This window comes from Podarcis raffonei, chromosome 2 (genome assembly GCF_027172205.1).
Source record: "Podarcis raffonei isolate rPodRaf1 chromosome 2, rPodRaf1.pri, whole genome shotgun sequence".
NCBI classification, from domain to species: Eukaryota; Metazoa; Chordata; class Lepidosauria; order Squamata; family Lacertidae; genus Podarcis; species Podarcis raffonei.
Window position 1 is genome coordinate 118025602 of NC_070603.1, and position 26411 is coordinate 118052012.

Here is a 26411-nt window from a genome sequence, read left to right on the forward strand (position 1 = left end):
TCCTCTCTCAGGTTGTCATGCCTTTGAATGCTACCCCACGTTCTTTAAAATAAAGAGCATCTTTCCTGTAGACATAGGTATAGTCGTGTTTATTACACCAGTGGTTTCCAAACTTCCCACCCCCCTTCCGCTGATGGAGGACCACCTCAATTATTTTTTCTGCCTTTTGTAGCAAATGCAATGCCCTGTGCTAGACGTCCTGACAATTTTTAGTTATATTTTTATTGCTTCTTTTATTTCTTACGTTGAACTTGATCCTACTTCAATTTGCGTTCCATAGAGTTCAGGCAGAAACTTCCACAACTCCTCCACACTGCCCGATAGATAGCTCAGTCAACAGAGCATGAAACTCTTGATCTCAAGGTCATGGGTTCAGGAAAAATATTCCCGCATAGTAGCGGGTTGGACTGGATGACCCTCTGGGTCCCTTTCGACTCTACAGTTCCATGATTCTATGATTCTGTGGCTACCAGGCTGGTGCCTTAATGCAAGGCTCCCCCTACTCTGGCAGGTAGCCTTTGGCCAAAGAATATTTCCAGCTCCAATTTTTCTTTTCTCCCTTCAACAGCACAGCTGTCGCCCCTGTCAGCATCTCGGAGGGGAGCGAGAGGATGGCCCGCCTCCTGCCGGACCTCTGTAAAGAAACCCAGCTGTCAGAGAGCGGCTTGTGGGGCAGCGACAAAGTCCGCTGCTTGAAGGTGAAGGAGGAGGTCCTGGAGGACGAGCCAGCCAGCTCAGAGGCGCAGCGACAGCACTTCCGGCAGTTCGGCTACCAGGAGAACGAGGGGCCAAGGGAGGTGTGCAACCAGCTCTGGGAGCTGTGCAACTTGTGGCTGAAGCCCGAGAGGCACACCAAGGAGCAGATCCTGGAGCTGGTGGTGCTGGAGCAGTTCCTGGCCGTCTTGCCACCGGAGGTGCAGAACTGGGTCAGGGACGTGGAGCCGGAGAACTGTTCCCAGGCGGTGGCCCTGGTGGAGGACTTCCTGCTGCGGCAGCAGGAGGACGAGAGGCAGGAAGAGCTGGTAAGGATGTTGGGAAGGACCCAGGAAGAGGTCAGGCCAAAGGGGCTCTGTCTAGCCCAGCATCTTGTTTCCCACAGTGGCCAAACAGATGCTCCGATGGGAAGCCCCTGAGCAAGACCTGCTTGCGACAGCATCTCTCCCCTCTTGAAGTCTCCAACAACTGATACTCAGAAGCACACTGTCTTGCACTAATGCATGAATTGGACCACCGATGGCTACTAGCGTGGTGGTCCGGCTCTGTCTCCACAGTTGGAAGTGGTAACGCTTCTGAACAACAACAACAACAACAAAACAACAACAATAATAATAATAAACAACGGCCTCGGTCCAGTATATCTGAAGGAGCGTCTCCACCCCCATCGTTCAGCCCGGACACTGAAGTCCAGCTCCAAGGGCCTTCTGGGAGTTCCCTCACTGTGAGAAGCCAAGTTACAGGGAATCAGGCAGAGGGCCTTCTCGGTAGTGGCACCCGCCCTGTGGAACGCCCTCCCACCAGATGTCAAAGAGAACAACAACTACCAGACTTTTAGAAGACATCTGAAGGCAGCCCTGTTAAGGAAGCTTTTAATGTTTCATGCATTACTATATTTTAATATTTTGTTGGAAGCCACCCAGAGTGGCTGGGGAAGCCCAGCCAGATGGGCAGGGTATATATTATAAATGATGATGATGATGATGATATATGATTTATATGCCACCCATCTGACTGGGTTTCCCCAGCCACTCTGGGCGGCTTCCAACAGAATATTAAAAACACGATGAAACATCAAACATTAAAAACTTTCCTAAACAGGGCTGCCTACAGATGTCTTCTAAAAGTCAGGTCATTGTTTCTTTCCTTCACATCTACTGGGAGGGCGTTCCACAGGGCGGGCGCCACTACCATGAAGGCCCTCTGCCTGGTTCCCTGTAATTTGGCTTCTCGCAGTGAGGGAACCACCAGAAGGCCCTCGGAGCTGGACCTCAGGGCTGAACGATGGGGGTGGCGAAGCTCCTTCAGGCATACTGGGCCGAGGCCATTTCGGGCTTTAAAGGTCAGCACCAACACTTTGAATTGTGCTATGAAATGTACTGGGAGCCAATGTAGGTCTTTCAGGACCAGTGTTATATGGTCTCGGTGGCCATTCCCAGTCACCAGTCTAGCTGCTGCATTCTGGATTAATTGTACTTTCCGGGTCACGTTCAATACCAGTTTGCTGGAGTCTGAAGCAGGGGAGAGGGCTGCTGTGCTTGGGTCCTGCTTGTGGGTATTCCACAGGCATCCTCTTCCCCCGCTGGTGCAGTGGTTCAACGTGTCTGACTGTTAACCAGAAGGTTAGTGGTTCTTGCCCACCCAGGGCACGAATTCCTGCATTGCAGGGGGTTGGACTAGATGAACCTTTGGGTCCCTTCCAGTTCTAAGCTAAAAGGTAAAGGACCCCTGGACGATTAAGTCCAGTCAAAGATGACTGTGGAGCTGTGGCGCTCATCTCGCTTCAGGCCGAGGCAGACGGCGTTGGTCCACAGACAGCTTTCCGGGTCATGCGGCCAGAATGACTAAGCCGCTTCTGGTGCAACGGGACACCGTGACAAAGCCAGATTCTATCAGTCTGAGGAAAACAGGTGGGATTAAAATGCAACAAATAAATAAAATAAGTTTGTATCTGCAGGTGGGGCAGTGACTGGTTGGGTCACTAAAGGGAGAGATGATTTTTCAGGTATCCAGGTACCAAGCTTTCTAGGGCTCACTCAAACCACCCCTCTGAACTCGCCAGCAACCAGCCGCGTCTCCTTTCAACGTCCTGTGCTCTTGTTTCAGATGTTGGGCCCGTTCAAAGAGGAGGCTGCTCATTTCCCCACCGCTGAAGACTCTTCCTCAGACACCTGGCGGAGGGTCGTCTTAGGGGAGATGAAGCAGGAGGAGGAGGACGACGACAGAGACTCAGCCTTGTTGGGTGAGGACTCCTCCTTCTGTGCTGTTTTGAGTGTGAGTGACTCATGTATTGGTGGTTTAAAGAGGTGTGAGGTCAGGCAGTGGTGGTATGAGTGAGAGGTTGCCTTGCTTGAGCAATTCTTTTTTTTTTTTAATATATTTTATTAATTTTCCATACACTTATGCCACATTAACATTTTACATTAAACTTTTCGGTTTTTTGACTTCCATCGGCTTCTCTGCCAATCATTCAAATTCTGATTTTTTTAAATACACATTTCCAAATTTCAATATTGCCTTTATACCGTCCCCCCTCTTATATTTTGCTTTTTTACAATGTTTCTTATTCTGTTACAGAGCTTCTTTAAATGCCACTAACGTTATTCCGTTATCACTTATACATTCCCAGTATTCCACTAATTTTCTCCAGTCCTCGATGAATTTTTGATCTCGTTGATATCTAATCTTTCCAGTCAGTTTATCAAGTTCCGCATAGTCCATCAGCTTCATTCTCCATTCCTCCAACGTTGGTATTTGTTCTTGTTTCCATTTCTGGGCCAGTAATATTCTTGCCGCTGTCACTGCATATTGGAAAATTTTATGATCCTTTCTATTTATTTCATCACCAACAATTCCTAAGAGAAAAGCCTCTGGTTTCTTAACAAATGTATATTTCAATTGCTTGAGCAATTCTAAATTATACAGCCTTGCATTGCACTCTCATTTTATTTATTTATTTATTTATTTATTTGTATGTGGTGTTTATATTATTATTATTATTATTATTATTAGAATTTATATACTGCCCTATACCCGGAGGTCTCAGGGTGGTTCACATAAAAAGATCACAGTATATAAAATCCAAATAGAAACAATAACCCCAAAATACCCCGGTTCAAATCCCTGTGATGGGGTGAGCTCCCGTTGCTCTGTCCCAGCTCCTGCCAACCTAGCAGTTCAAAAGCACACCAGTGCAAGTAGATAAATAGGTACCGCTCTGGCGGGAAGGGAAACGGTGTTTCCGTGCGCGCTGGTTTCCGTTACAGTGTCCCATTGTGCCAGAAGCAGTTTAGTCCTGCTGGCCACATGACCCGGGAAGCTGTCTGTGGACAAACGCCAGCTCCCTCGGCCTGAAAGAAAGATGAGCATTGTACCTCATAGCCACCTTTGACTGGACTTTAACCGTCCAGGGGTCCTTTACCTTTTACCTTTACCTTTTACCTCATAGTCTCTAGTCAGATGCTGCAACAGGCAGTGTGTAAGCTTTCTTGAGAACCCCCCCCCCCCATATCAGGGGATGACTTGAGTTGTTTTGTTTTGTTTTTTTGGATGAAAAAATTCTTTATTGAAATTCATTAATGTCATTACAGATTTAACTTCACACATACACATACTATCTATCATCTATCTATCTATTATCTATCTATCATCTATTTTCTTAAATTAGTTTAACTTAGAATGTTAATTTGACCTTCTAATTCCACTTAGATATCAGCTAAGCTAAAATCATATAATGGTACATAAAATAAAACAAAACAACAACAACAAACTGAAGTAAAATAAATATAGACTTCCCATCATTTCCCGATATAGTTGACATTTGTGATTTTGAATGTGCTTATAATTATTACCTTACATTTAATATACTTTCTAATACTTTCTTACAACCTAGTGTACCCATTTTCCTTTATTTCTTAATATTTTATGTACACAAGCCATAGATAATATGTCACTGTTATTTTTTTGTAAGTCTCTCTTAAACATTTCCCATTTTGGGGAAAATAATTGTTTGGTGAATATTTTCAGGTTGCGCTCCGCGGAGACCCGGAAGTAACGGAGCACATTACTTCCGGGTTTCACCATTCACGCATGTGCAGACGCTCAAAATGACGTCACGCGCGGAAGCGGCAAAACGCAGGCACGCAGTCGCATCTTACGTTTACTTCAGGATGCGAACGGGGGTCCGGAACGGGTCCCGTTCGTATCCAGAGGTACCACTGTAATTCATTGGCAGAATGACTTCCGTTTTGATTTCCTCCTTTCCGGCAGCTTCCGAGAGAGCGTGCGGGGGGGACGACCCGGACCGTTCCGCAGATCCAAGGCCTCACAAGATGCTTTTGGGGATTGCCGAGTGGAACAGTCCCGATCCAGAGGAAGCCTCCGAGAGCCTGCCGGGAAGCCGCCCGGAGAATGGGAAGGACAAACTGGTTTGTGGGCCGCAGGGCTACCAGCCGGCCAAGGGAGGAGTGGCTGTGCAGCCGCGGATCCAAGACGAGCGCCTGAAGAAGTGCCCAGAATGCGGGAAGGGCTTTGTGTGGCGGTCGGAGCTGATAGAGCACCAGCGCTCTCACACCGGGGAGAGGCCCTACGCCTGCTCGTACTGCGGGAAGAGCTTCAGCCGCAAGTCGTACATCATCAAGCACGAGAGGATCCACACGGGCGAGAAGCCCTACATCTGCTCGCACTGCGGCAAGGGCTTCATCTCCAAGTCAGATCTGATCAAGCACGAGAGGACCCACACGGGAGAGAAGCCCTACATCTGCCCCGACTGCGGCAGGAGCTTCAGCAGGAAGCAGTTCCTCGTCACCCACCGCAGGACCCACACGGGCGAGAAGCCCTACAAGTGCTCCGAGTGCGGGAAGAGCTTCAGCCAGAGGACTTGCCTGGTTATCCACGAGAGGGCCCACACCGGGGAGAAGCCCTTCAAGTGCCTGGTGTGCGGGAAGAGCTTTGGGCGCAGGGACATCCTCATGACCCACCAGAAACTGCACACCCGTGAGAAGGCCTTCCAGTGCGCTGACTGGTTGTGAAGCTGCCCTTTTCCCCTATTCTGTATTCTCTTCAGAGTTCATAACGGTACAGTGGTACCTCTGGATGCGAACGGGATCCATTCCGGAGCCCCGTTTGCATCCTGAGTTAGAACGGAACACGCGTCTGCGCGTGCGTGGGTCGTGCTTTGCCGCTTCCACGCATGCGCGCTACGCCGTTTTGAGCGCATGCACGAGCTGCGAAACCCAGAAGTAACGTGCTCCGTTACTTCCGGGTCGCCGCGGAGCGTAAACTGCAAACGCTCAACCTGAAGCATATTTAACCCAAGGTATGACTGTATATATTGTGGAATTGGGTGTTGGTTTTTTTAAAAAATGAAGGTTTTGCATAGAAGAAGCCTTACAGAAGGCTGCTTAACACCCCCCACACCTTTTAAAGTATTTGATGGCTTCTTTTGTACATTGGGAAAATGTAATGTGTGAGTTAAGTAAACAAGTGTGTTCTACAGGTAATCAGGAAAGTAAGACTTACCAGAGAGACCTAAGATTGGTTATAGGTCTCGGTTAAATGCACATTTAGTGGTGACCCACTGGGTTTCCATAATGGGCTGGTTCAGATGCCAAATCCGTTGGATGTATCCCAGAGGTTCCCAAACTTACTTGGCCTATCTCCCCCTTTTCAGGAAAAAAAAAATACTCAGAGCTGCCCCCTACCGGAAATCTATTTTCAAATTTAAACAAACAGACAGAAAGATGCAGTGAAAACTGGACGAAGAGATTGACTAGGCCCTGGGATTAAAAATTCATGGGGTGGCGGACCAGAGTGAAGCCTGCAGGCTCATTCTGATTCACCCCAGGAGTCGGGCTGACACCGTAGCTCACTTGCCATTGGCCAAATAGGCAGGTAAGCTGTGATCCATTTCTTGGGCCTGGGTGAAGCCAGAAAGGGGTCACCGAAACCTGGGAAAGCCCCTCATGACCACCGGTTCCAGGGGAGGGGTTGTCACCGTCCTGCAACGGTGCCCAACGTGGCGGTAAACATCAATACACAACAGATGAAATGTGTATGAACAGTTTTTCAAAATTTTCTTCTTTCCATATGCTTCCACACCCCCTCTGTTTTTATTCAAGGTCCCCAATTGCACCTCTGCATCATTCCAGCGACCCCCAGAAGGCGGTATCGACCACTTTAGGAAACACTGATGTAATCTGTGGAGTTCTGTGCAGAGAAACTAATGATAATAATAATAATAGTTTATTATTTATACCCCGCCCATCTGGCTGGGTTTCCCCAACCACTCTGGGCGGCTCCCAACCGAATATTAAAAACAATACAGCATCAATACAGCATCAGACATTAAAAACTTCCCTAATGAACCTAGATCATTAGCTGCGTCCATTAGTTCAGTAGGTCTACTCTCAGTGGGACCAGCCTTGGAAACAACCCTTGACTCGGCCGTCTTTGGTGCTGAGCGCTGCCACCTTGCGTGCTTGGATCCAGAACAGTCCTGCTAGATGGGGCCCATCTAGTCCGGCATTCTGTTCTCATATTGGCCAACAAGGTCCGCCAATGGGAAGCCTGCAAGCGCAACACCACTAGCCTCCATGATTCAGAGCAACTGGCGTTCAGAAGCTTATACTGCCCCCGGCTGTGGATGTACAGCATAGCCGTCATGGCTGGTAGATTCCTGCTTTCTCACTTCCTGCTTTGGACAAACCACCGTTTAAGCAGGTTTCCTGTTAACCACAGTTTGGTGGTTAGCGTGTAATAAACTCTGGTTTTCCTGAATCGGGAAGTCAGGAAGGCAATTGGAGATAAGTCAGCCTGAGCTACTGACCCAAGGACATGTTTGTTTTTTAAAAAATAATGCAGAAACCGTTGTGTTGAACGGCCCTAAGAGAAATCGGCTCATGGCAAAATTCACTCTGACAAGCAACCTTTGGCCAGGAGGATCTGAAGAACCTCCTTCTGGGATGTTGTGTGTGCCTAAGGGTGTTTTGCACTTAGATGGCAATCCTACCTCCCTGTTACATCAGTGCTGGATTTGAAACCAAAGGGTGTCTTTAAAAAAAGCAAAAAAAGCTGTATGGTACTTTAAAAAAGTATGGTGTGCAAGGATTCCCTTGCAGAAAATGAACAGAAGCTTCAGGAAAGGAATTTAGGTCTTACTGTTCCATCAGGGCAAGCATTTCAGCTTGGCAGACTGAATGATCCTTCCTCTTTGTCCCCCAAACCAGTTTCTGGGGGAGAAGGGGGAGCCCCGTTGTGCTATCGGAAGTCCTTACACGAGCTTCTGTTTGGGGGCACTTGTCAGCTGAATCCCTTTCTCACTGCCTTAGCTGAGACGTTTGTGCCAAACCATGGTTTACAATCCAAACCATCCTTCAGAATTGCTTGTTTGCTGCCATTTTCAGCTTGCTGAAACTCTCCCTCTTGGGGGGTCGTAGCACAAACCATGGTTTACAAATCCGTTTCAAGCCACGGTTTCTGATCTTGATTTGCAAGCTGACTGTAACCATGGTTCGTTTGATTCATAACACTTAACCAAACCTTAGTTAACCTTCCACTACCATGTTTTTGTGTGGCCTCCTTATTCGAGGCCCTGCATGAATAAGTAGTGAGGTGTGCCTAACATAACGCAGCCTTGTTCTTTGACCACTTTCCTGGTGGACCTTGGTAGTCAGGAATTCCATGTGTGTGAATGGGTTTGCAGAAAGGTGGGCTGCTTAGATGCCAGTCTGTTTGGTAAAAGGCTCTTTGTGGTACCTCAGGTTCAACACAACGGTTTCTGCATTATTTTTTAAAAAACAAACATGTCCTTGGATCAGTAGCTCAGGCTGACTTATCTCCAATTCCCTTCCTGACTTCCCGATTCAAGAAATTGTTCCAGAGGTCCGTTCTTAACCTGAAACTGTTCTTAACCTGAAGCACCACTTTAGCTAATGGGGCCTCCTGCTGCTGCTGCTCTGCTGGAGCACGATTTCTGTTCTCATCCTGAAGCAAAGTTCTTAACCCGAGGTACTATTTCTGGGTTAGCGGAGTCTGCAACCTGAAGCATCTGTAACCCGAGGTACCACTGTATTACTTGCCTGCTAACAGGCTACAATCCTTCACCCCTCTTTTACTCAGCCAACATGAAAACACAAGCTAACTAGCCTCTTGGCAAGTTAGTGGTTTTGAGGAGCAGGTTTTATAAGCCTGTTTAATAGGTTTATTCCAAATTCTTGCATTTCTCATCTATTCCCACCCCCAAAAAAGACTTTTAACACAGCAAAACAAACACGGTAACATCACAATGCCTGATAAATATTAGACTGACTGTTGAGAAGCTTTCCAAAATGTCATCTTAAAAATGTGACCTATTTTTAGATTGTAAGCCTGAGAGGCAGGCAACCCACTCCCCTTTTAATCTCGATATAGCACAACATCTAGTGTTGCTTTGTAGGTTCTCGATGAAATAAATAAGTAGATACGTTTGATGTGTGCATTTCCTCAGCCCCCGAGGGAGGAGGGAACAAAGAGCTCAGACATGTCAATCTATCTGGTTGTTAAGCACTGGCGGAGAAAGAGGAGTGCGGAGGGAGCACATCGTCCAGGTAGTGCGACCCGGTGGGCGCCATGCCCCCAGGACGCGCGCCACGCCCCCGGGAAGCTGAAGCAGAGACTGTTCCTGTTGGGAGTTCCTTTAAAAAGCAAAATGATCAAATTGGAGGGCAGTCTTGTAAACCAGCCATCTAGTCTCACCTCCCCACAGAGGTGCTTCTTTGCATAATGTGAAATGTGCTTTTCAGTGTATGGTTTTGGCCACAGCCTCGGTCTTTTAAGAGTTAAGATGACCGAGTCGGTTCCTAGACAGGCCTGGATGCCTCTCATTCCTGGAAAGAGAGAAGAGGGCTGCTTGGAATTTACTTCCTACTTTGCCTGCCCACGTGACCTGCCCTTTGAATTTCCCAAGTGTGGATTCAAGTGGGAGATATTTTTTTCACTAGCAGTGGGAGGGGATCAGGTGAGTTTAGAGGGTAGGGGGCGTTTTAAGGAGTGGGGGCTCCAGGGGAGGGGGAAATATCCAGGCAGGGGGTTTAAAGACCATGAAGCTTTGCCCCCACCCTCCACTCCTATTCAGCTGCATGGATGCCCCCTTACTTAGACTGAGTCAGGTGACTGGTCCACACTGAGTGGCCCCCTGGGAAACCCAGGTGGCTGGGCTGGTCCCCTGGGATGGCAGGATAGCGGGCAGGGTGGGCATCTGCTGCCAAGGCAGTGCTTTCATTTGCACCCACTAAAATTTCACAAAATGATTTCCTTGGCAGCTGAGCGGCTGTGTCAGTAAAACTGACCAATGAGTCTGGTATCTGTGTATTTGTCCTTAGGTGCCTCCAGATCGCACCATTTAAAGTGCATTAGCCCACACCCACCCCAACCTGTAGTTTGTTCAGAGTGCTGGGAATTGCAGCTGTGTGAGGGGCTACAGTTTCCATGCTATTTTTTGGGAGGGGCCTGAATGTGTGTTAAATTTATGGTGCAGTTGGCTTCCCTCAAGGAATCCAAGGAATTATAGTTTGCTTAGGGTGCTGCGAATTGCAGCATCACAAGGGGCGAACTACAGTTCCCAGTGGTCCTGTGATGGGGGGCTTTGAATGTGTGGTTGGCAACCAGCCTGCTGCTTATTTGCAGGAGGGATTTAAGTGCATATCAGAACTTTAGGTTTGCACATTTGAAAGTGGATGAAAGGGCTCTGTTTCTCTCAAGCAGCAAATCTACTTTATAAAAGAGAGGAATTTTTGTGGTTAGGAGAACAACAAGGAAATGTATTGAAAAACATAGTATAAATGAATGGGTACTCTCAAGCAAAATAAGGATGAATGCAGGACAAAGACTGATTGTCAAATAACTGTCCCATGAAGAAATCAGAACAAATGTTAATTAAAGTCCAGATACAGGACCCACCTGCCCTATATATTTAAAGCAATGCTATATGAACAGCCATGGCTTCCCACCAAAGCATCATGGGAGCTGTAGTTAAGGGTGCTGAGAGTTGTTAAAAGACACAATTTTCCCCTCACAGAACTACAGTTCTTAGAGTAGTCTAACAGTCGATTTCTCTTCATAGGAGACTCTGTTAGCAGCAGCTCTCTGAGGAGAATAGCCTTCAGTGGTTTGTATGTTGCACTAAACCATGGTTTATTTGAATGTCTGAACACACATGCCACCAACGGTATAACCATAATTTGTTAACCACAAACCATGTTCATAAGCCATGGTTTATTGCTAGCTTACAAACCTTGGATTGTGTTAATCAAATGTGTCTGACAGCTTGCACTTCCCCTGCAATCCATTATTTGAATTTTCAGAAGCAAAATCAACAGCACAGTCCTGTGCATGTCTTCTCAGAAGCTGGACGGGGCAAATCTGTCCTTTCCCCTCGCTGTGAATCGCTCCTCGCATGTTTGTATGCAAAGCTGCCCGCTATAAACATTTCTCCTTAATGCAATGCTTTTTAACATGTTCTTTTCTCTAATAGATGTATTTAAGCAAATGTTTTGTATGCATGGCTGAAGAACAGCAGTGCAAAATTCAGAAAACATTTCCAAAGAGAGCTGCGGTTTGGTTCTCATGTCATTTCAGAAAGGGCAGATTAGGTCCCGTTTGCTTTTAAATGCAACCTGGATCAAATTCTTCTATGTGCTCCCACCCTACTCCTCCTTTGGGAATGTAGCAGGAAACCCCCACCCCAATCATTCTGTTTGTACAAACTTCACACACACTCACACTCACACACTACATACGCCACACTTCTGTTATAAATTCATAGAAAAATCAACCATACATTGGATTTGCACTGTTCCATTTTTATTTTACTCCATGTGACAAGGACTATCAAAAGGGGGTGGCTTGGTTCTGGTCAGCCATAATCCCTTCACCATCCCAGCACATCCACAGGAGCCCTGCCCAGTTGCTATGCCAACCCTGATGATCCCAGACAGAAGACAAGATCACAAAGAACTTGCATATGGGAGTGGATTCAGCATGGACTGAAACAAAGGACAATGATCAGATCTTCCCTCAGGGGGCAGGAAACTGTGACTACCTTTTGTCCTCTGAAAATGACTCATGGGGAGGGGGAAAGGAGGAACCAGCCAGGTGACAGGACACTCAGGTTACCACCAGCTCCTCCCTCAACCCCTCCTTTCTGTAATGTATGCATGATGTTTCTGGGGGTGGGCTTGACCTAGAGGAGGGGAATTTCAAAAGTTTTTATAAGACCTTGCACACTATTCTTCTTGGTCTTTCCTCTCTCTTGCAAGTGAGGGGAACACCCTGTTGCAACAGTTCAATAAAGGCCAAGCCTACAGGCTGCTGTTTTGCTCCAAGTTATCCTGGTTGGTGTCTTTGTTTTGTCCAAGGGAGCCCTCGGATTTTTCCGGTAACAGGAATGCTTAACACTTTTATTTATTTATTTTTCTTGGTAAGGGACTTCTCAAGACTTAATTCCAGTTTTTCTTGTTTTGCTCAGCCCTGAGCGCTGACCTCACGACCACATGTCCTGAAAAGACAACATGGCCACCGAGGCTGGGGAAATAGCAGCCCTGGGTCTCCACCTCCGAGCTGTGCTGGAAAAAGGAAAGAAGAGGGAAGAATCAGACGCTGCAGCGCTTGGAGCAAAGTGCCCTCCTGCCGCCTGGGCGGAGAGCCTGGGGGATTTGGAGAGAACAAATAATTCAGAGGAGGCGAAAGGGGAAGCAGAGGAAGGACCGCAACAGCGCTGGGAAGCCCAGTGGCATCGTTTCCTGAAGGCAGTGGAGTCCAGGCAATCGGAAGAGGGAACCTCACCCATTTATGGTGCCAGGAAGGCGGCTGAACCCGGTCAGCAGCTTGGAGGGGAGAGACCAGCCCAACAGGTTGCCAACAATAGCCAGTTGGCCCAAAACAAGGCAGGCTGCAAGATGCTGAAGGAGGAGCTTCCAGAGGAGGTCGGGGCTCTGGAAGCGCAGCGCCAATCCTTCAGGCAGTTCCGCTACCAGGAGGCCGAAGGCCCCCGAGAGGCGTGCAGCCAGCTCAGAGATCTTTGCCACCGGTGGCTGGAGCCTGAGAGGCACACGAAGGAGGAGATCCTGGAGCTGGTGATCCTGGAGCAATTCCTGACCATCCTGCCCTGTGAAATCCGGACCCCGGGTTCTAGAAGGTGGGCCGGAGACCTGCTTGCGGGCTGTGTCCCTGGCCGAGGATTTCCTGCTGAGGCGGCTGGAGGAGGAGGAGGAGGTGAGAGGCTTTGATGCTGGCAGTTCCATAGGGCAGAGAGCCTGGGCCATGGAGAAAAGCCATGGAGGAAAGGAGCTGTTCTAAAGCGTCCCAGAAATGGAGTCAGCGCAACAAGTGCCCTGTCACTTGCCCATCTAACGGAGAGCCAGTGTGGCGTAGTGGCTAAGAGCGGTAGACTCGTAACCTGGTGAACTGGGTTCGCGTCTCCGCTCCTCCACATGCAGCTGCTGGGTGACCTTGGGCCAGTCACACTTCTCTGAAGTCTCTCAGCCCCACTCACTGTTACGAAAAAGGAGCAATGCAGAAGCAAGCACCAGGTGGCTGGAATGGTAAACAGGATGTGGATGCTATTGGATTGTACCGTGGGAACCAGGGACAGTTTGTAAAGTGCTCTGAGAGCCGGATGTTACCTCAGAGCAGCACATGACCCTGTACTGGAAGTACATGGGTGGAGTTTATTCTCTCTCTGCAGTTGCAATCAGAGAGTGCAGACATGTTTCTCTGTACTGCTGAAAGACAGAAATAAAGACATGTAAATATATTTCTGTCTGTCTCTTTCCCCCTCCCTGGGGGAGGAGTGGTGTGTTCTTTTCACGTTTGAAAAGGATCGCCGAAGAGACCTCCCTTGATCTTGCCGGCAGACGCTGGCAGGGGAGGTCACAAGGATTCAAGCCGGGCACCTGGAGGGTGGCCAAATTCCTAAGAGCTGGAGGCTCTGCTCGCTTGAATTTCGACATCTGGTAGCAGACCGATGGTTATCTGATCTATGAGAATCTGCATGAGAGGTGAGAGGTCGATGAATCGTTGCCATCCTCTGCACCTAAGGAGATAAAGAAAAGCGTCTGCCTGCAGCCAGAAGCTGAACAGACAAGCTGGACACCGAGAGGAGTGTGTTTCAAGGCAACGGCACCAAGAAAAGGTATGCTGCATTTTGAGCTAGAGAGAATGAACGCAGAAAGGCTTATTTTCTGGTTCACAATAGCTGCGTTTGAAAAACAGCTCTGAAAGAGCAGGCTTGCATACCAGGAATTCCTGTGGTCAGATAAGGAGTTCCGTCCTGAGCAGGTTGCTAGGCAACGTCTGCCAGTTACTGAGTGGCCTAAAAAGAGCCTGGGAAATCGAAAGTGTATCTGCGCAGCTGTGCAAGGATTTTGAAAACAGCCCAAAGGTTTGCCTGCCAGTGAAGCAGTAAACAGCCGAGAGACTTTTGGAGTTTACTGACTTGAAAAGTGAAAGCTGGCTTGAGATTGAGTGTAAAGCTGACCCTTGGATTCAGCATGGATGCCAAGGAGGGGGGAGAGTTAACGTGTCCACCTCCCCTGAATGCCGTGGTTCTAGATGAACACAGCCGGCTTGCTGCACTGGAAGAAAAGGACAGGGGGAGGGAGGAACGGAGTTCTAATTCCCCCGCAGATGAAGCTACTGGAGAGAAAGCTCTAGCTTTGAACACTGTCCGATGTTACAATTGTGGACAGGCTGGGCATCTTCAGCGGAACTGCAAGAAGCCACGTCAGCCTAAAGGAGCGAAGGGCCGCTCAGCAAAGCCTGAGGCGTCAGGCAAAGGTCATACCAAGACTTCGGTGAGACCTGGAAAGGCATTGATGGCGAAAGGAACCACGCCAGATGTTGGGAACGCGTTTATTATCGACACTGCAGCGACGGTTCATATGTCCCCACACAGAGGACTCTTTTCAACGTTTAAGAAGCAAAGCTTCACTGTGACACAGGCCAACGGTCAGGAGCTGGAAGCGGCCGGCGTGGGGACTGTCTATCTTAAGAGTCTGAACTTGACAATAAACAATGTTTACTTGGTTCCTGAATTGAAGTTCAATCTGCTGAGTGTTTCGCAGATTGCAAAGAAAGGACTGAAATTGTTCTACGATGCTGAGAGCTGCAAGATCTACAAAGATGGAGAGCTATTTCTTTCAGCCAGGGAGAAGGATGGACTTTATTTGTTGACTTTTGCACAAAGTGATTACATGGAATGTAATTCATCTGTGTCTAACCTAGTTTCTCTTGCAGGTGTGAGCAAGAAGAAGACCGGAGTCAACAGAGCATTTCAGCGGGTGTATGCTGATGTGATTGGTCCTCTAGAACCATCTAGAGGCAATGCAAGATATTATCTTGTGTGTGTGGATCATTTCTCTAACTATGTCTGGGTTTATGTGTTGAGAAAGCCAAAGGAAGCCTTGGAGAGGTTTCAGGAGTTTTGTGACAAAGTTAAGAGTATGCATGATGCTAACATTGATTGTCTATTCACAGATGAGAAGCAGATTTTTCTTTTACAGGATTTCCAAAGGTTCCTGCAGAAGAAGGGGATCAGACACAAGATTGCTGTTTCAGCGGAAGCGTGGAACAGGGGTGTCTGTGTACGGGTGAACAGAGAATTGCAAAAGGGGATGGAAGCGCAATTGCTAAGTTCACATCTGCCACATGAGTACTGGGCCGAGTCTCTAATGTCGTTCTGTTATACGAAGATGAGAAAGGTTTCAAAAGAGTTGGGAAGTTCTCCTTTTGAGAAACTGTTCCACAGAAAACCTTCTGTTGCCCATTTCAAGGTGTTTGGGTCTCATATGAGAACAGAAGCTCCAGGTGGAGTAAAGAATGCCAGAGGCATTTTTGTGGGGTATGAATTCCGACACTCACCTCACAGAGTGTTTGTTGTGGGGGAGAAAGGGAAAGGAGAATGTTAGCCGCTTTGAGACTCCTTCGGGTAGTGATAAAACGGGATATCAAGTCCAAACTCTTCTTCTTCTTTTTCTTCTTCTTAGCTGAGAAAGTTGCCAAACAGAAAGCGCAAGCTGAGGTTACCAGACGTAGGGGTGACATAGATTGAGAGGGATGGGTGTGTGTGTAGCCTTAATTAGAAGCACCACCACTCTTAGAGGGAGACATTCGTTATCCCTTGCTGTGATTATTAAAGACTTCTAACTTTGTTCTGCTTATCTACTGCCAAGGGGGGAGGAAGCCAATTCCTTGAAGCCTGACACTACCTCAGTAAAGTGGGGCCCAAAATTGGTCCCTATTTGGCCTGTGAGGCTGTTTTCACCAAACCACGGCTACCTCATGTCACCTGTGCTGTTCCTGGGGGTGGTTTACCGTGCGGCGTGGTCTAAGTCCGGTCCTAGGTCAAGGGTAAGGAGGCTGTCCGTCAGGGGCGAAGCGAGGTCCAAAGCGAGGAGTCGGGCATGGTCAGGAACTCAGGAGAGCAGGTCAGGGTGCCGGCAGGAACAGGTTACCAACGATGTTGCTCCCACAACCTGGGACTGGGTGGGCTGGCCTTTATCTCCTCCGAGGCATAGGGCAGCTCTGGTCCACAGGTGCCTCGCCTCCCCTGGCCTGGAGGCAAGCACTCCTCCTGAGAGAACCCTCTGCCTCTGTGCCCTGAGCCTCTGCAGCTCAGGAGAGGCTGGAGGGTTACTGGACCCAGAGGCAACCTCACCTTCCCCTGACAGGGCTGGGAGAGGAGCACCTGCAGGCAATGGGTCCTCAACCACCTCCAGAGCCAGAGTGGATTCAGCTGGTGTCTGCTCCTGAGGATCCGGCACAGGTGAGGGCCCTTAGATTCAAGCCCCTGCCCCGACTCAGTCGGCCCTGGAGGCAGGGACTCCTGTGCAGGCTGGGATTCCTCAGGTTCAGCCTCTGAATCAGATACCCAGGCCATCACGTCACCTAAGACATCATAGATGACATCAGGTGGAGGCATGTAGAGCTGTGGCTGGATCTGCTGAATTCTCTGTGGGAATCTGATCATGCACGCAGCTGCTCCCTACAGAAAGCAGGGGTCAAGTCGTCAACTGATGGGTGCTGAGTTGAAGCCTGATGGATTGATTGCACACGAGTTTCCGGTGGACCAAGTTCCTGTGTTTTTTGAAGCCTTGTGCAAAGCGCTTTGTCCTCCCTGTGCTCAGTGCTTTCCTCTCACTGAGCATAACGCCTTGTGCTGCGGTTCCCAAGCACCTGGCCACCAGCTGTGCAAGGAACTTTGATGGGTGGGGGGGAGCAGCCCACCTGTCCATCACCTGATATCATGATGACATCACTTCCGGAAGGGTGGGGACAAATGTGTGGCAGGCAAAAGCATTCCTCTTCACCCAGGCCTCTGACTAAATAAACAATCTAGGCCTTTTAAACTGTGTGTTGGGGGCGGTTTTGTTTGTCATCATATTATATATTTTTTGTGTTTTTATACTGTAAACCACCCCGTGATCCTTGGATGAAGCTCAGTTGATAAATTTAATAAATAATAATAATCTGGCCTGCCATGCCAAAAAAAGGCATTTCTATTTCCTATTGCTGTTCCTGTACAACTCAGAAAGAATATGGGTTATAAATGCCACTAGCAGATTTGGTGATTTGGCCAAAGCCATCCAGTGAGCTTCAGGGTTGATTATAAAGTTCTCATCTCATTATTGGACTGCTTGAAGAGTTTTGTGCCGCTTGACGAGAAGGTTGTCCTGGTACTTGGTGCAATAAGAAATGAACTTCCTCAAGGCTTATTGTTAAGCTTCACAGCCTAGGCAGTATATAGAGGCAGGCCTTCTCACTCTGCCAAACAGTAGTGCTAGGCCATAATCGCTCCCAATTGACCCTGATTTCTGTTTACTCAGACGCCGTTCAAAGAGGAAGCTGATGAGTTTCCGAACACAGAGACAGCTCTCTCACAGGCTTGGGAAGGGACGCTCTTCGACACGGTCAAACAAGAAGATGAAGCAGACGCCACTCTGTCAGGTAATGCTTTGTGTGTTGTTATTTATTATTTAAGGCACCTACACTTTAGCATGAGGGGAAAAACTTCTCCCTAACCACTTTCTTCACACCATGCAAAATTTTATAGACCTTTCTTCCTATATACATAAAAAGGTAAGGCTATTGTCACGCTGCAGTTTGCGTAACTGCCAATAGGGAGAACTTCACAACTATAAAGCCACCAACTTGTTAACATTTCCTCTTAGGAGAGTTTCACGAGCCTGCTCATTATTTGGGTTGCTCTTTACTGCAGCTTCTCCCTTTGTGAGATTTTCTTATTTATTCTTACTGGGGGATGAGCCAAACTCATGTTAAGATGCTTTTCTTGCTCCAGGAGGTGATGAGAAGCCTGAGGAGTGGCAGACGAGTAGGCCGGAGAATTCTGGGGAACTGGAATTGTGTGGCGTTTGGGGCAAACAACACATTTTGCACTGTCTGGATCAGCACAGGACAGCCCCTGAGAGCCAACAGAGGAGTTGTCCAGGAGGGGACAAATTATTTCAGCCCAGCCTTCCGGCACATGAGAACCCCTGTCCAGAAGAGACGCAGTATAAATGCCCCGACTGCGAGAAAAACTTTAAACACAAGTCGACACTGACAGTGCACAAGAGGACGCATACGGGAGAGAGGCCCTACCAATGCTCCCACTGCGAGAAGAGCTTCATTCAGCGATCCACCCTCATCGTCCACGAGAGGACCCACACGGGGGAAAGGCCCTACAGATGCTCGGACTGCGGGAAGAGCTTCAACAAGAGGTCCGTCCTTGTCAAGCACAAGAGGACCCACACGGGCGAGAGGCCCTACAAATGTGCAGACTGCGAGAAAAGCTACAAGCAGCTCTCAGCCCTCACCGTGCATGAAAGGACCCACACAGGGGAGAGGCCCTACAAATGCCCCGAGTGCGGGGAAAGCTTCACCCGCAGCTCATTCCTCATTACGCACAAGAGGACCCACACGGGAGAGAAGCCATACACATGCACAAACTGTGGGAAAAGCTTCAGCCAGCGGCCGCACCTGGTTATCCACGAGAGGACTCATTCAGGAGGGGGGCTTCTTTAGTGGTCGGGCTGTTGAGCAGCAGTAAACTTGTTTCTTTTCCATATGGATTTAGAGCAGCCTTTCTCAACCTGTGGGTCTCCAGATGTTGAACTACAACTCCCATCACCCCTAGCTAGCAAGGCCAGAGCTCAGGGATTATGGGAGTTGTAGTCAAACAACATCGGGAACCCACAGGTTGAGAACAGCTGTTTAGAGTAATGTGCCAAATCTGCAGCACTTGCACAGGAACTGCTTCACCTTTGGCAGTAGATAAGCAGAACAAAGGAAAAGGAGTCTTCTCACCAGTTAGAAACTTTAATGATCACAGCAAGAGAACAAAGAATCCATTTCCTAGGAACGACGGTGCTTCCAATTAAGGGTTCCACCCACTTCCTCCCTAGTCACCCACCTGATCTCACTACCACTGTGCTTTCTGTGCTGCCACCTTCTGAGCTCTCTGTGACTTTGGAGAAGGAGGGTGAACGCTGTCCAGAGACTGTGAATCTGTTAACCCTCTCTCTTCCAATGTTTCTCCTCCTAGCTGTTCCCCATCCAGTATGTCCCAGCTTCTGCCTTGTAAACTGAGTCCCTCTGCGAACCACCACTCCAAATCTATACTGTCCTCCTGCTCCTGGGAAGAGTCAGGATCCTGATCAGGAGCAGGGAGAGGCTCCCACCATTCCTCCTCATTGCAGCCCTCCTCAGCACGATCCAACACCTCCCCTTTCATGGAGCATTTTCCTGACACACTCATCAAATCGTCGTCCTCCTGCCTGCCTTTTCCTGCTTGCTTCTGTTGCCACTGTAAGATTTAAGCGGGGTCCTTTACTTAAGGCAATCAGCCATTACTGGTTATCATCGGACAAGCAATGAAAGGGAAACAATAACAATAATAATAAAACTTTTTATTATTTATATGCCACCCATCTGACTGGGTTTATATATTGCTTAATTGCCAAAGTTTCTAAGTGGTATACATCCAAATTAATTTTATTTATTCATTTCATAAATTTATACACCATTGATTGCAAAAAACCTTAAAGAGGTTCATGAAAATAATAAAGTTAAACACAACTATTTAAAACATTACATTAATAATAAAGAATCAGTGAGAAACTAAAAAGCAAGTTAAAATACACATCCTTGTTCTACGAATCTGGATAGGGTCTCTAAAAGGGATTTATTTGTATACTAATAGTAGCACTTTGAACTTGGCCCAGTAGCAAATCAGCAACAAGCACAGATCTCTGAGTATACGCTGAGAATGCCTCCGCCCTGTCAGCAATCGTGCTGCAGCATTCAGCACCAACTGCAACTACTGGATCAAGCCCAAGGGAAGCCCCAAATTTCACATTCCAAAGCATACAATGGACAGGACCAATTACAATAAATCAGAAAATCATGGGAGGAAACTTAACATTCCTGCTCAAACAGAAAGGCCTTCGTCAAACACCTGAAATTTCAACAGGGAGAGAGGGGTCTTCCTAAACTCAGCTGGGAGTGTGTTCCACAGAATTGGACCCACAAATTAGGGGATGTGAGCTGTACATCTGAGCCGGGGAGAACCACTAAGGGAGACTCCCCTACAGATCTCGGAGACCAGGCAGGAATATCAAGGATTAGGCAGTCTTTTGAGTTATCCTGGCCCCAAGCTGCTAAGGGCCTTTTAAATTATTATGTGGATATTGAACTGAGCCCAGTAGCATCCAAGCAGCCAGCCCAAGCTTTTGAGAGCCACAGTTACATGCTGGCAGAAGTGTGTCCCCATCTGCAGTCTATATATAGCTAGTCAACAGAGTTTTGCACCTCAACTGACTTACCAAGAAGAGTTGCTGTGCTCATTGGGCCGGGTGCTCCTGAGCAGACCTTGTTAATCCTAATTAAGTTTTGGCTTACCCTGTGTGATTTGGTGCCGGCTGGCTCCCAACAGATGCACTTTGGTAAAAGGTTTACTCTCCCCACTGCCACCCCATACAGGTTTTGTCATGTGCTTAGTATCAGCTGTCGCATTGCACAAAAGGGAGATTTCGCTCAACTATTAGTGTTTGCACAGTGGGGGGAAGCTAGAAAAGTGTTTGTGAAAATAAATTTTTAAAAACAAATGCTGTCTGTTTCCCCCCTCTTTTTTGATGCCTTATATATACAGTTATACCTCGGGTTGCAAACATGATCCGTGCGGGAGGCATGTTCGGAACCCGCAGCATTCACAACCTGCAGCGCCACACGCACGTGACATGAGTCAGCGCTTCTGCGCATGCGCGTGATGTTACTTTGCGTTTCTGCACATGTGCGAGTGCAAAAACCTGGAAGTAACCCGTTCTGGTATTTCCGGATTCGGCGCGGTCTGTAACCCGAAAACGCGCAACCCACAGGTATGACTGTATGTATATACAGTGGATGCTCAGGTTGCGAACGTGATCCATGCGGGATGCATGTTTGGAACCCGCAGCATTCGCAACCCGCAGCGGCGCATCTTCCGGCTTTCGGCAGTCCGTAACCTGAAAAAACACAACCTGAAGCGTCTGTAACCTGAGGTATGACTATATATTCCCATTCTCAGACAGTTGACAGGCGTCCTCCAGAGGTTGCTGAACTGCAACCACAATCATGGCCGCCCTTTGGCCACATTAGCTGGGGCTGAGGGGAGTTGGGGGCCTAATGAAATCTGGAGGGCCATGACGTTTCCTGCCCCTGTACGTTCCTAGACCATTTGGGGAAAAGACTTGGTGGACCGGGGAAATCTCACCGGCCCCCAAAGGGTCTCAGGTGGACCATGAAGCTGAAATAATGGCAGAAAAACAAAACAAACCATTACGAAAGGAAAAGGAAAAGATGAAGCACACCATCTTGAGCAAAACATTTTTATTTCTTTATAAACACTCAAACGACGTGCTGCAAGGAAGTCCGATCCTTTTTTGTTCCCACCTGTTCTTCAAACCAGTTGTATTGTTACCCCGAAATTGTATGTAACTCGGGTTGCTTTGCTACCCTGAGATCGCTGCTTCTGGAAAGCTTGTGAGGAAGGTGTAAGGAAAGGCGTGGGGGGAAAAGATGGCCGCTCCCCACTGGGGACTTGGTGGACCCCCAACCTTTTAGTATGCAGAAGCCTCTGGGAAAGGAGGCGCCACTCTTAGGCATCGCCAGCCAATAGCCTCTCAAGAGAGCTCTCTTCCATGTTGTCTACCAGCCTTCCCCAACCGGGTGCCCTCCAGATAATTTTGGCGACTTCTCCCCTCAGCCCCAGCCAACAGGAACTGTTCAAAGGCATCTAAGCAGCAGCCCTCATAGCACCTTACAGAATTCAATCCCAGGGAAGTTTAGTGTGTGAAGGAGGGCTCCTTTTTTCATTCCCTGAAGCCACATCCCCTGCCAATTTCACTGGGCTGAGTCCAGCTTTTCACAGCAAGCGGGGGGGGGGGGACTTATTTACTCTTTCTACAGGCTTATACATCTCATGTCAATCATTTAAAAAGGTTTAATAACCACCCTTCCTCCAAGAAAGCAACAGACCCAATTCACCAGCCTTGCCTTTCAGCCTCACAACCCTGTGAGGACAGTTAAGCTCGCTGCATAAACTTGCAGATTTGAACCCAGGGCTCTGTCTGGGGTGACAGAGAAGGCGCTCTGATTTTAGGCCACCAGTCCTGCCAGTGAGCTACCAGACCCACTTCAAGGTATACTGGGTGCTACTCTGAGTAAACCCACTTAATTATTTTTTAAGTCCATTGCTTTCAACAGATCTACTATGTTGGGCCCGGAAGACATCTCTTATATTGTGCCCTTACAATGATTTGTGCTTGTTATACATGATTGCATATACATGAGTGAGAGCTGGACCATCAAGAAGGCTGATCGCCAAAGAATGGATGCTTTTGAATTATGGTGCTGGAGGAGACTCTTGAGAGTCCCATGGACTGCAAGAAGATCAAATGCATCCATTCTGAAGGAAATCAGCCCTGAGTGCTCCCTGGAAGGACAGATCCTGAAGCTGAGGCTCCAGTACTTTGGCCACCTCCTGAGAAGAGAAGACTCCCTGGAAAAGACCCTGATGTTGGGAAAGATGGAGGGCACAAGGAGAAGGGGACGACAGAGGACAAGATGGTTGGACAGTGTTCTCGAAGCTACAAACATGAGTCTGACCAAACTGTGGGAGGCAGTGGAAGACAGGAGGGCCTGGCGTGCTCTGGTCCATGGGGTCACGAAGAGTCGAACATGACTAAACGACTGAACAACAACAACATACATGATTGCACTTTGCACCTGGAAAAGGTTTTTTGGGGGGTGGATATAGAGTGCCTTGTTTATAATGCCAAGGTCGCAGGTTCAATCCCCGTACGGGGCAGCTGCAAGTTCCTGCTTTGCAAGGGGTTGGACTAGATGGTCCTCGAGGTCCCTTCCAACGCTACAGTTATAGGAATGTATATCCTGTAACTCTCTGCGGAAATCCTGCAACTTGTTTTGGTTCCACCACAGCATAAGAATGCCCCTCTAGACAGCAATTGTGCCATAACATCGGGAGGCATTGCAGAACAATTGATAACATGGAACGATGTGTGGAAGGTCCAGTATAATTTTTCCATTTCATGCTCTATTATTGTGTCAATGTCATGCTGCAAACTATACACACAAAAAATACCACTGGTCTGGAGGTGTCTTGTGATTAGCATGCTCCCAAAAGGCATGTAGATTTCGCTCTCTCTCTCTCTCTCTCTCTCTCTCTCTCCTTCCTTCCTTCCTTCCTTCCTTCATCCTGTCCACCAGATGCATCAGATTTGTCCACACAGTCAATCTTAAGCCAGGCACCAAGGGCGATGCTATCGCAGCTGCGCCAACAATTGTTTTCCCTCTGGACCACTGAGCAGAGGTATTAAATATTGCTTGAGAATAAACAATCTTGGTAAGCCAACTAAAATAAGGCCAGAAGAACAATGTCAGAGACCACAAAAGCCCTTGAAGGGCTTTCCATCAGTGGCTTTTAGGGAGGTCTTCTGGGCTAAGTGCGTAGGCTTACAAAACAAAACAACCTACTTATATTCTTTTGGCTACTGCATTTATTTTTTTAAAAAACCACCACTGCACCACCCAATATGTACTTAATCTGTGATTTTTTTTCATGTCATTGGTTCTTCCAAAGGCCTAGAAGGGATTTGTTCTATGTAGAACCCTTTTGACTGTTTTTAAAAAGTCGATTTATTGCTAATCCACAAGCAAAACCGTTCACGCTCTGCTGCCGAGAGTCAAGATGAGCCAATGTGATTGTGTCAGTGTTGAACATGGCCAGTGAGATCAATGGCAGAGATGTTCTTTAGTCGTTTAGTCGTGTCCGACTCTTCGTGACCCCATGGACCAGAGCGCGTCAGGCACCCCTGTCTTCCGCTGCCTCCCGCAGTTCTGCACTGGATCCCAGGTCCCAGTTAACCACTTCCTTGTTCCTGTGGGGCATTTTCCCAGTAACAATGAAGTGATTACAGGAGACAAACCTGCAAGTCTTAAATGCTGTCAGGTAGACGATGGAGCCAATTTATTTTCTGTTGCTCTACAGCAGACATGGAAAACCTTTGGCCTCCAGATGTTGCCGGGAAGCATGGCCAACAGTCAGGGATGATAGGATTTGTAGTCCAGCAACATAGGGAGGGGCAAAGGCTCCTCCATTTCTGCTGTAGGGGACAGCACCCAAACCAACAGATTCACATAAGAACAAAGAGAGATTTCAACAAAACATTTGGAAGTACGTCCTGAAACGTAGCTCTTTTGGCTGTGGAAAGGTCGGTTCTCCTGTACCATGCCAGCTGGTCATGGTGGGAACAACTGTTTAGAAATCAAAGCCTGAGCTTTGATTTTCCTCTTCCCTCCCTGTCACCCTTTCCTCGTGTGTCGTGCTTTGTTTTAAAGATTGTAAGCCTGCTGGGTCAGGATTGACTTTTTCTTTGTATGTAAAGCCACTCCAGGAGCCTTTTTGGATGAAGAGCAGGCTCCATATATATAGGATGCAGGTGGCGCTGTGGGTAAAACCTCAGCGCCTAGGACTTGCTGATCGCATGGTCAGCGGTTCGAATCCCCGCAGCGGGGTGCGCTACCTTCATTCGGTCCCAGCGCCTGCCAACCTAGCAGTTCGAAAGCACCCCCAGGTGCAAGTAGATAAATAGGGACCGCTTACCAGCGGGAAGGTAAACGGCGTTCCGTGTGCTGCGCTGGCTCGCCAGATGCAGCTTTGTCACACTGGCCACGTGACCCGGAAGTGTCTCCAGACAGCGCTGGCTCCCGGCCTCTAGAGTGAGATGAGCGCACAACCCTAGGGTCTGGCAAGACTGGCCCGTACGGGCAGGGGTACCTTCACCTTTACCTATATATATATGGAAGTACTTCTAAAGGGTCTCTGGCAAGGGTAGGTCCTTCCCAATGATGTAAGAATAAGTAACCCAGAGTGTAGTGTTTTGTTTACTTTAATAATATTTCAGTATTAATTGCATTTAACCTTTCCACAAATGATTCCTATGTGTATTTTGAGACTCGCAAGCCTCTCTCCTATACTGCATTCCATCTCTATCTAACCCTGAAATTGTTACAAATCATCATTAAGGGTGTTCTAGTTAGCACCAGTGTAAATCCAAACTTCTCATTAAAACCTCCTAGGAGAAAAGAGAAGGAAGGGAAGTCAGATAAGGGAAAGAATGTCAACAGCCCAAGGAAGACTTGGTTGCTAGAGAAACTGTGATAGGAGGACATTTGAGTGGCACATTTGGGCCACTCCAAGGTGATTGCAGGGGTGAAGATACCGATATGGAGCCATGTGTGTTTTAGTTCTGATGTCCTGTAACCTTTCCTGATGTATGTAGAAGGATGTTTATGTTTCAAGAATTTTTAGATGTTTTGTGGCTTTTTGTGTGCCGCCTATGAAGCCCTTGTTCTGATGCTCCTTGCGCCAAACTTCTTCTTAGGTGGCGGTTCGGCTAGAACAGCCACATTAAGTTGAGCTCTGCCCTATGGCAATACAGTGGTACCTCTGGTTACGTACTTAATTCGTTCCGGAGGTCCGTTAAGACCTGAAACTGTTCTTAACCTGAAGAACCACTTTAGCTAATGGGGCCTCCTGCTGCCGCCATGCCGCCGGAGCAGGATTTCTGTTCTCATCCTGAAGCAAAGTTCTTAACCCGAGGTACTATTTCTGGGTTAGTAGAGTCTGTAACCTGAAGCGCATGTAACCTGAAGCGTATGTAACCTGAAGCGTATGTAACCCAAGGTACCACTGTATCTATAATAATAAACGCCGGGCCCCTCCTCGATGCTGGACTTGGAATTAATTTCCTGGGACCCATTTTTTATTTAAAAGGTGGTCCCTCACCTGCGTCATGAACAGAGCAGTGTGGAAGTAAATTTTTACCTTGCCACACAGGTGGAGGTGCTAAGGGTTTTAGCTGGGAGCTTCTGCATGCAAAGCATGTACTCTAACCGCTGGTCCTACAGCCCTTCCTCTTTCTTGAAGAATGTGATGGGCTGCGAGACCCTTGTAGGGGCAGCAGAGGCCGAGGAAGAGCCTGCAGCAAGCACAGAGCCAGTTGCAAGCTTCTCTGCAGCCGCCACAGGTGCGGAAATTGCTATGGGGAGTCTCAGAACTGTGGCACCATCAGGGCTGGCATTTGGGCCCTGCAGTCTGGAGCCTC

At 48.1% G+C, this 26411-nt stretch overlaps 2 protein-coding genes across 2 annotated transcripts; both read left to right on the top strand.

The window, feature by feature from the left end:
* On the top strand, positions 1-18930 carry LOC128409306 (zinc finger protein 436-like). Its single transcript, XM_053379659.1, has 5 exons — positions 1-77; positions 569-1022; positions 2821-2956; positions 4984-5709; positions 18251-18930. Exons 2-5 carry the CDS (start codon positions 612-614, stop codon positions 18769-18771), a joined length of 1794 nt encoding a protein of 597 aa, XP_053235634.1. The 5' UTR covers positions 1-77; positions 569-611; the 3' UTR covers positions 18772-18930.
* Positions 12140-17689, top strand: LOC128409298 (uncharacterized). Its single transcript, XM_053379650.1, has 2 exons — positions 12140-12963; positions 17574-17689. The coding sequence occupies exons 1-2, from the start codon at positions 12261-12263 to the stop codon at positions 17594-17596; spliced, it is 726 nt and encodes a 241-aa protein (XP_053235625.1). The 5' UTR covers positions 12140-12260; the 3' UTR covers positions 17597-17689.
* Positions 18931-26411: the final 7481 nt, after the last annotated feature.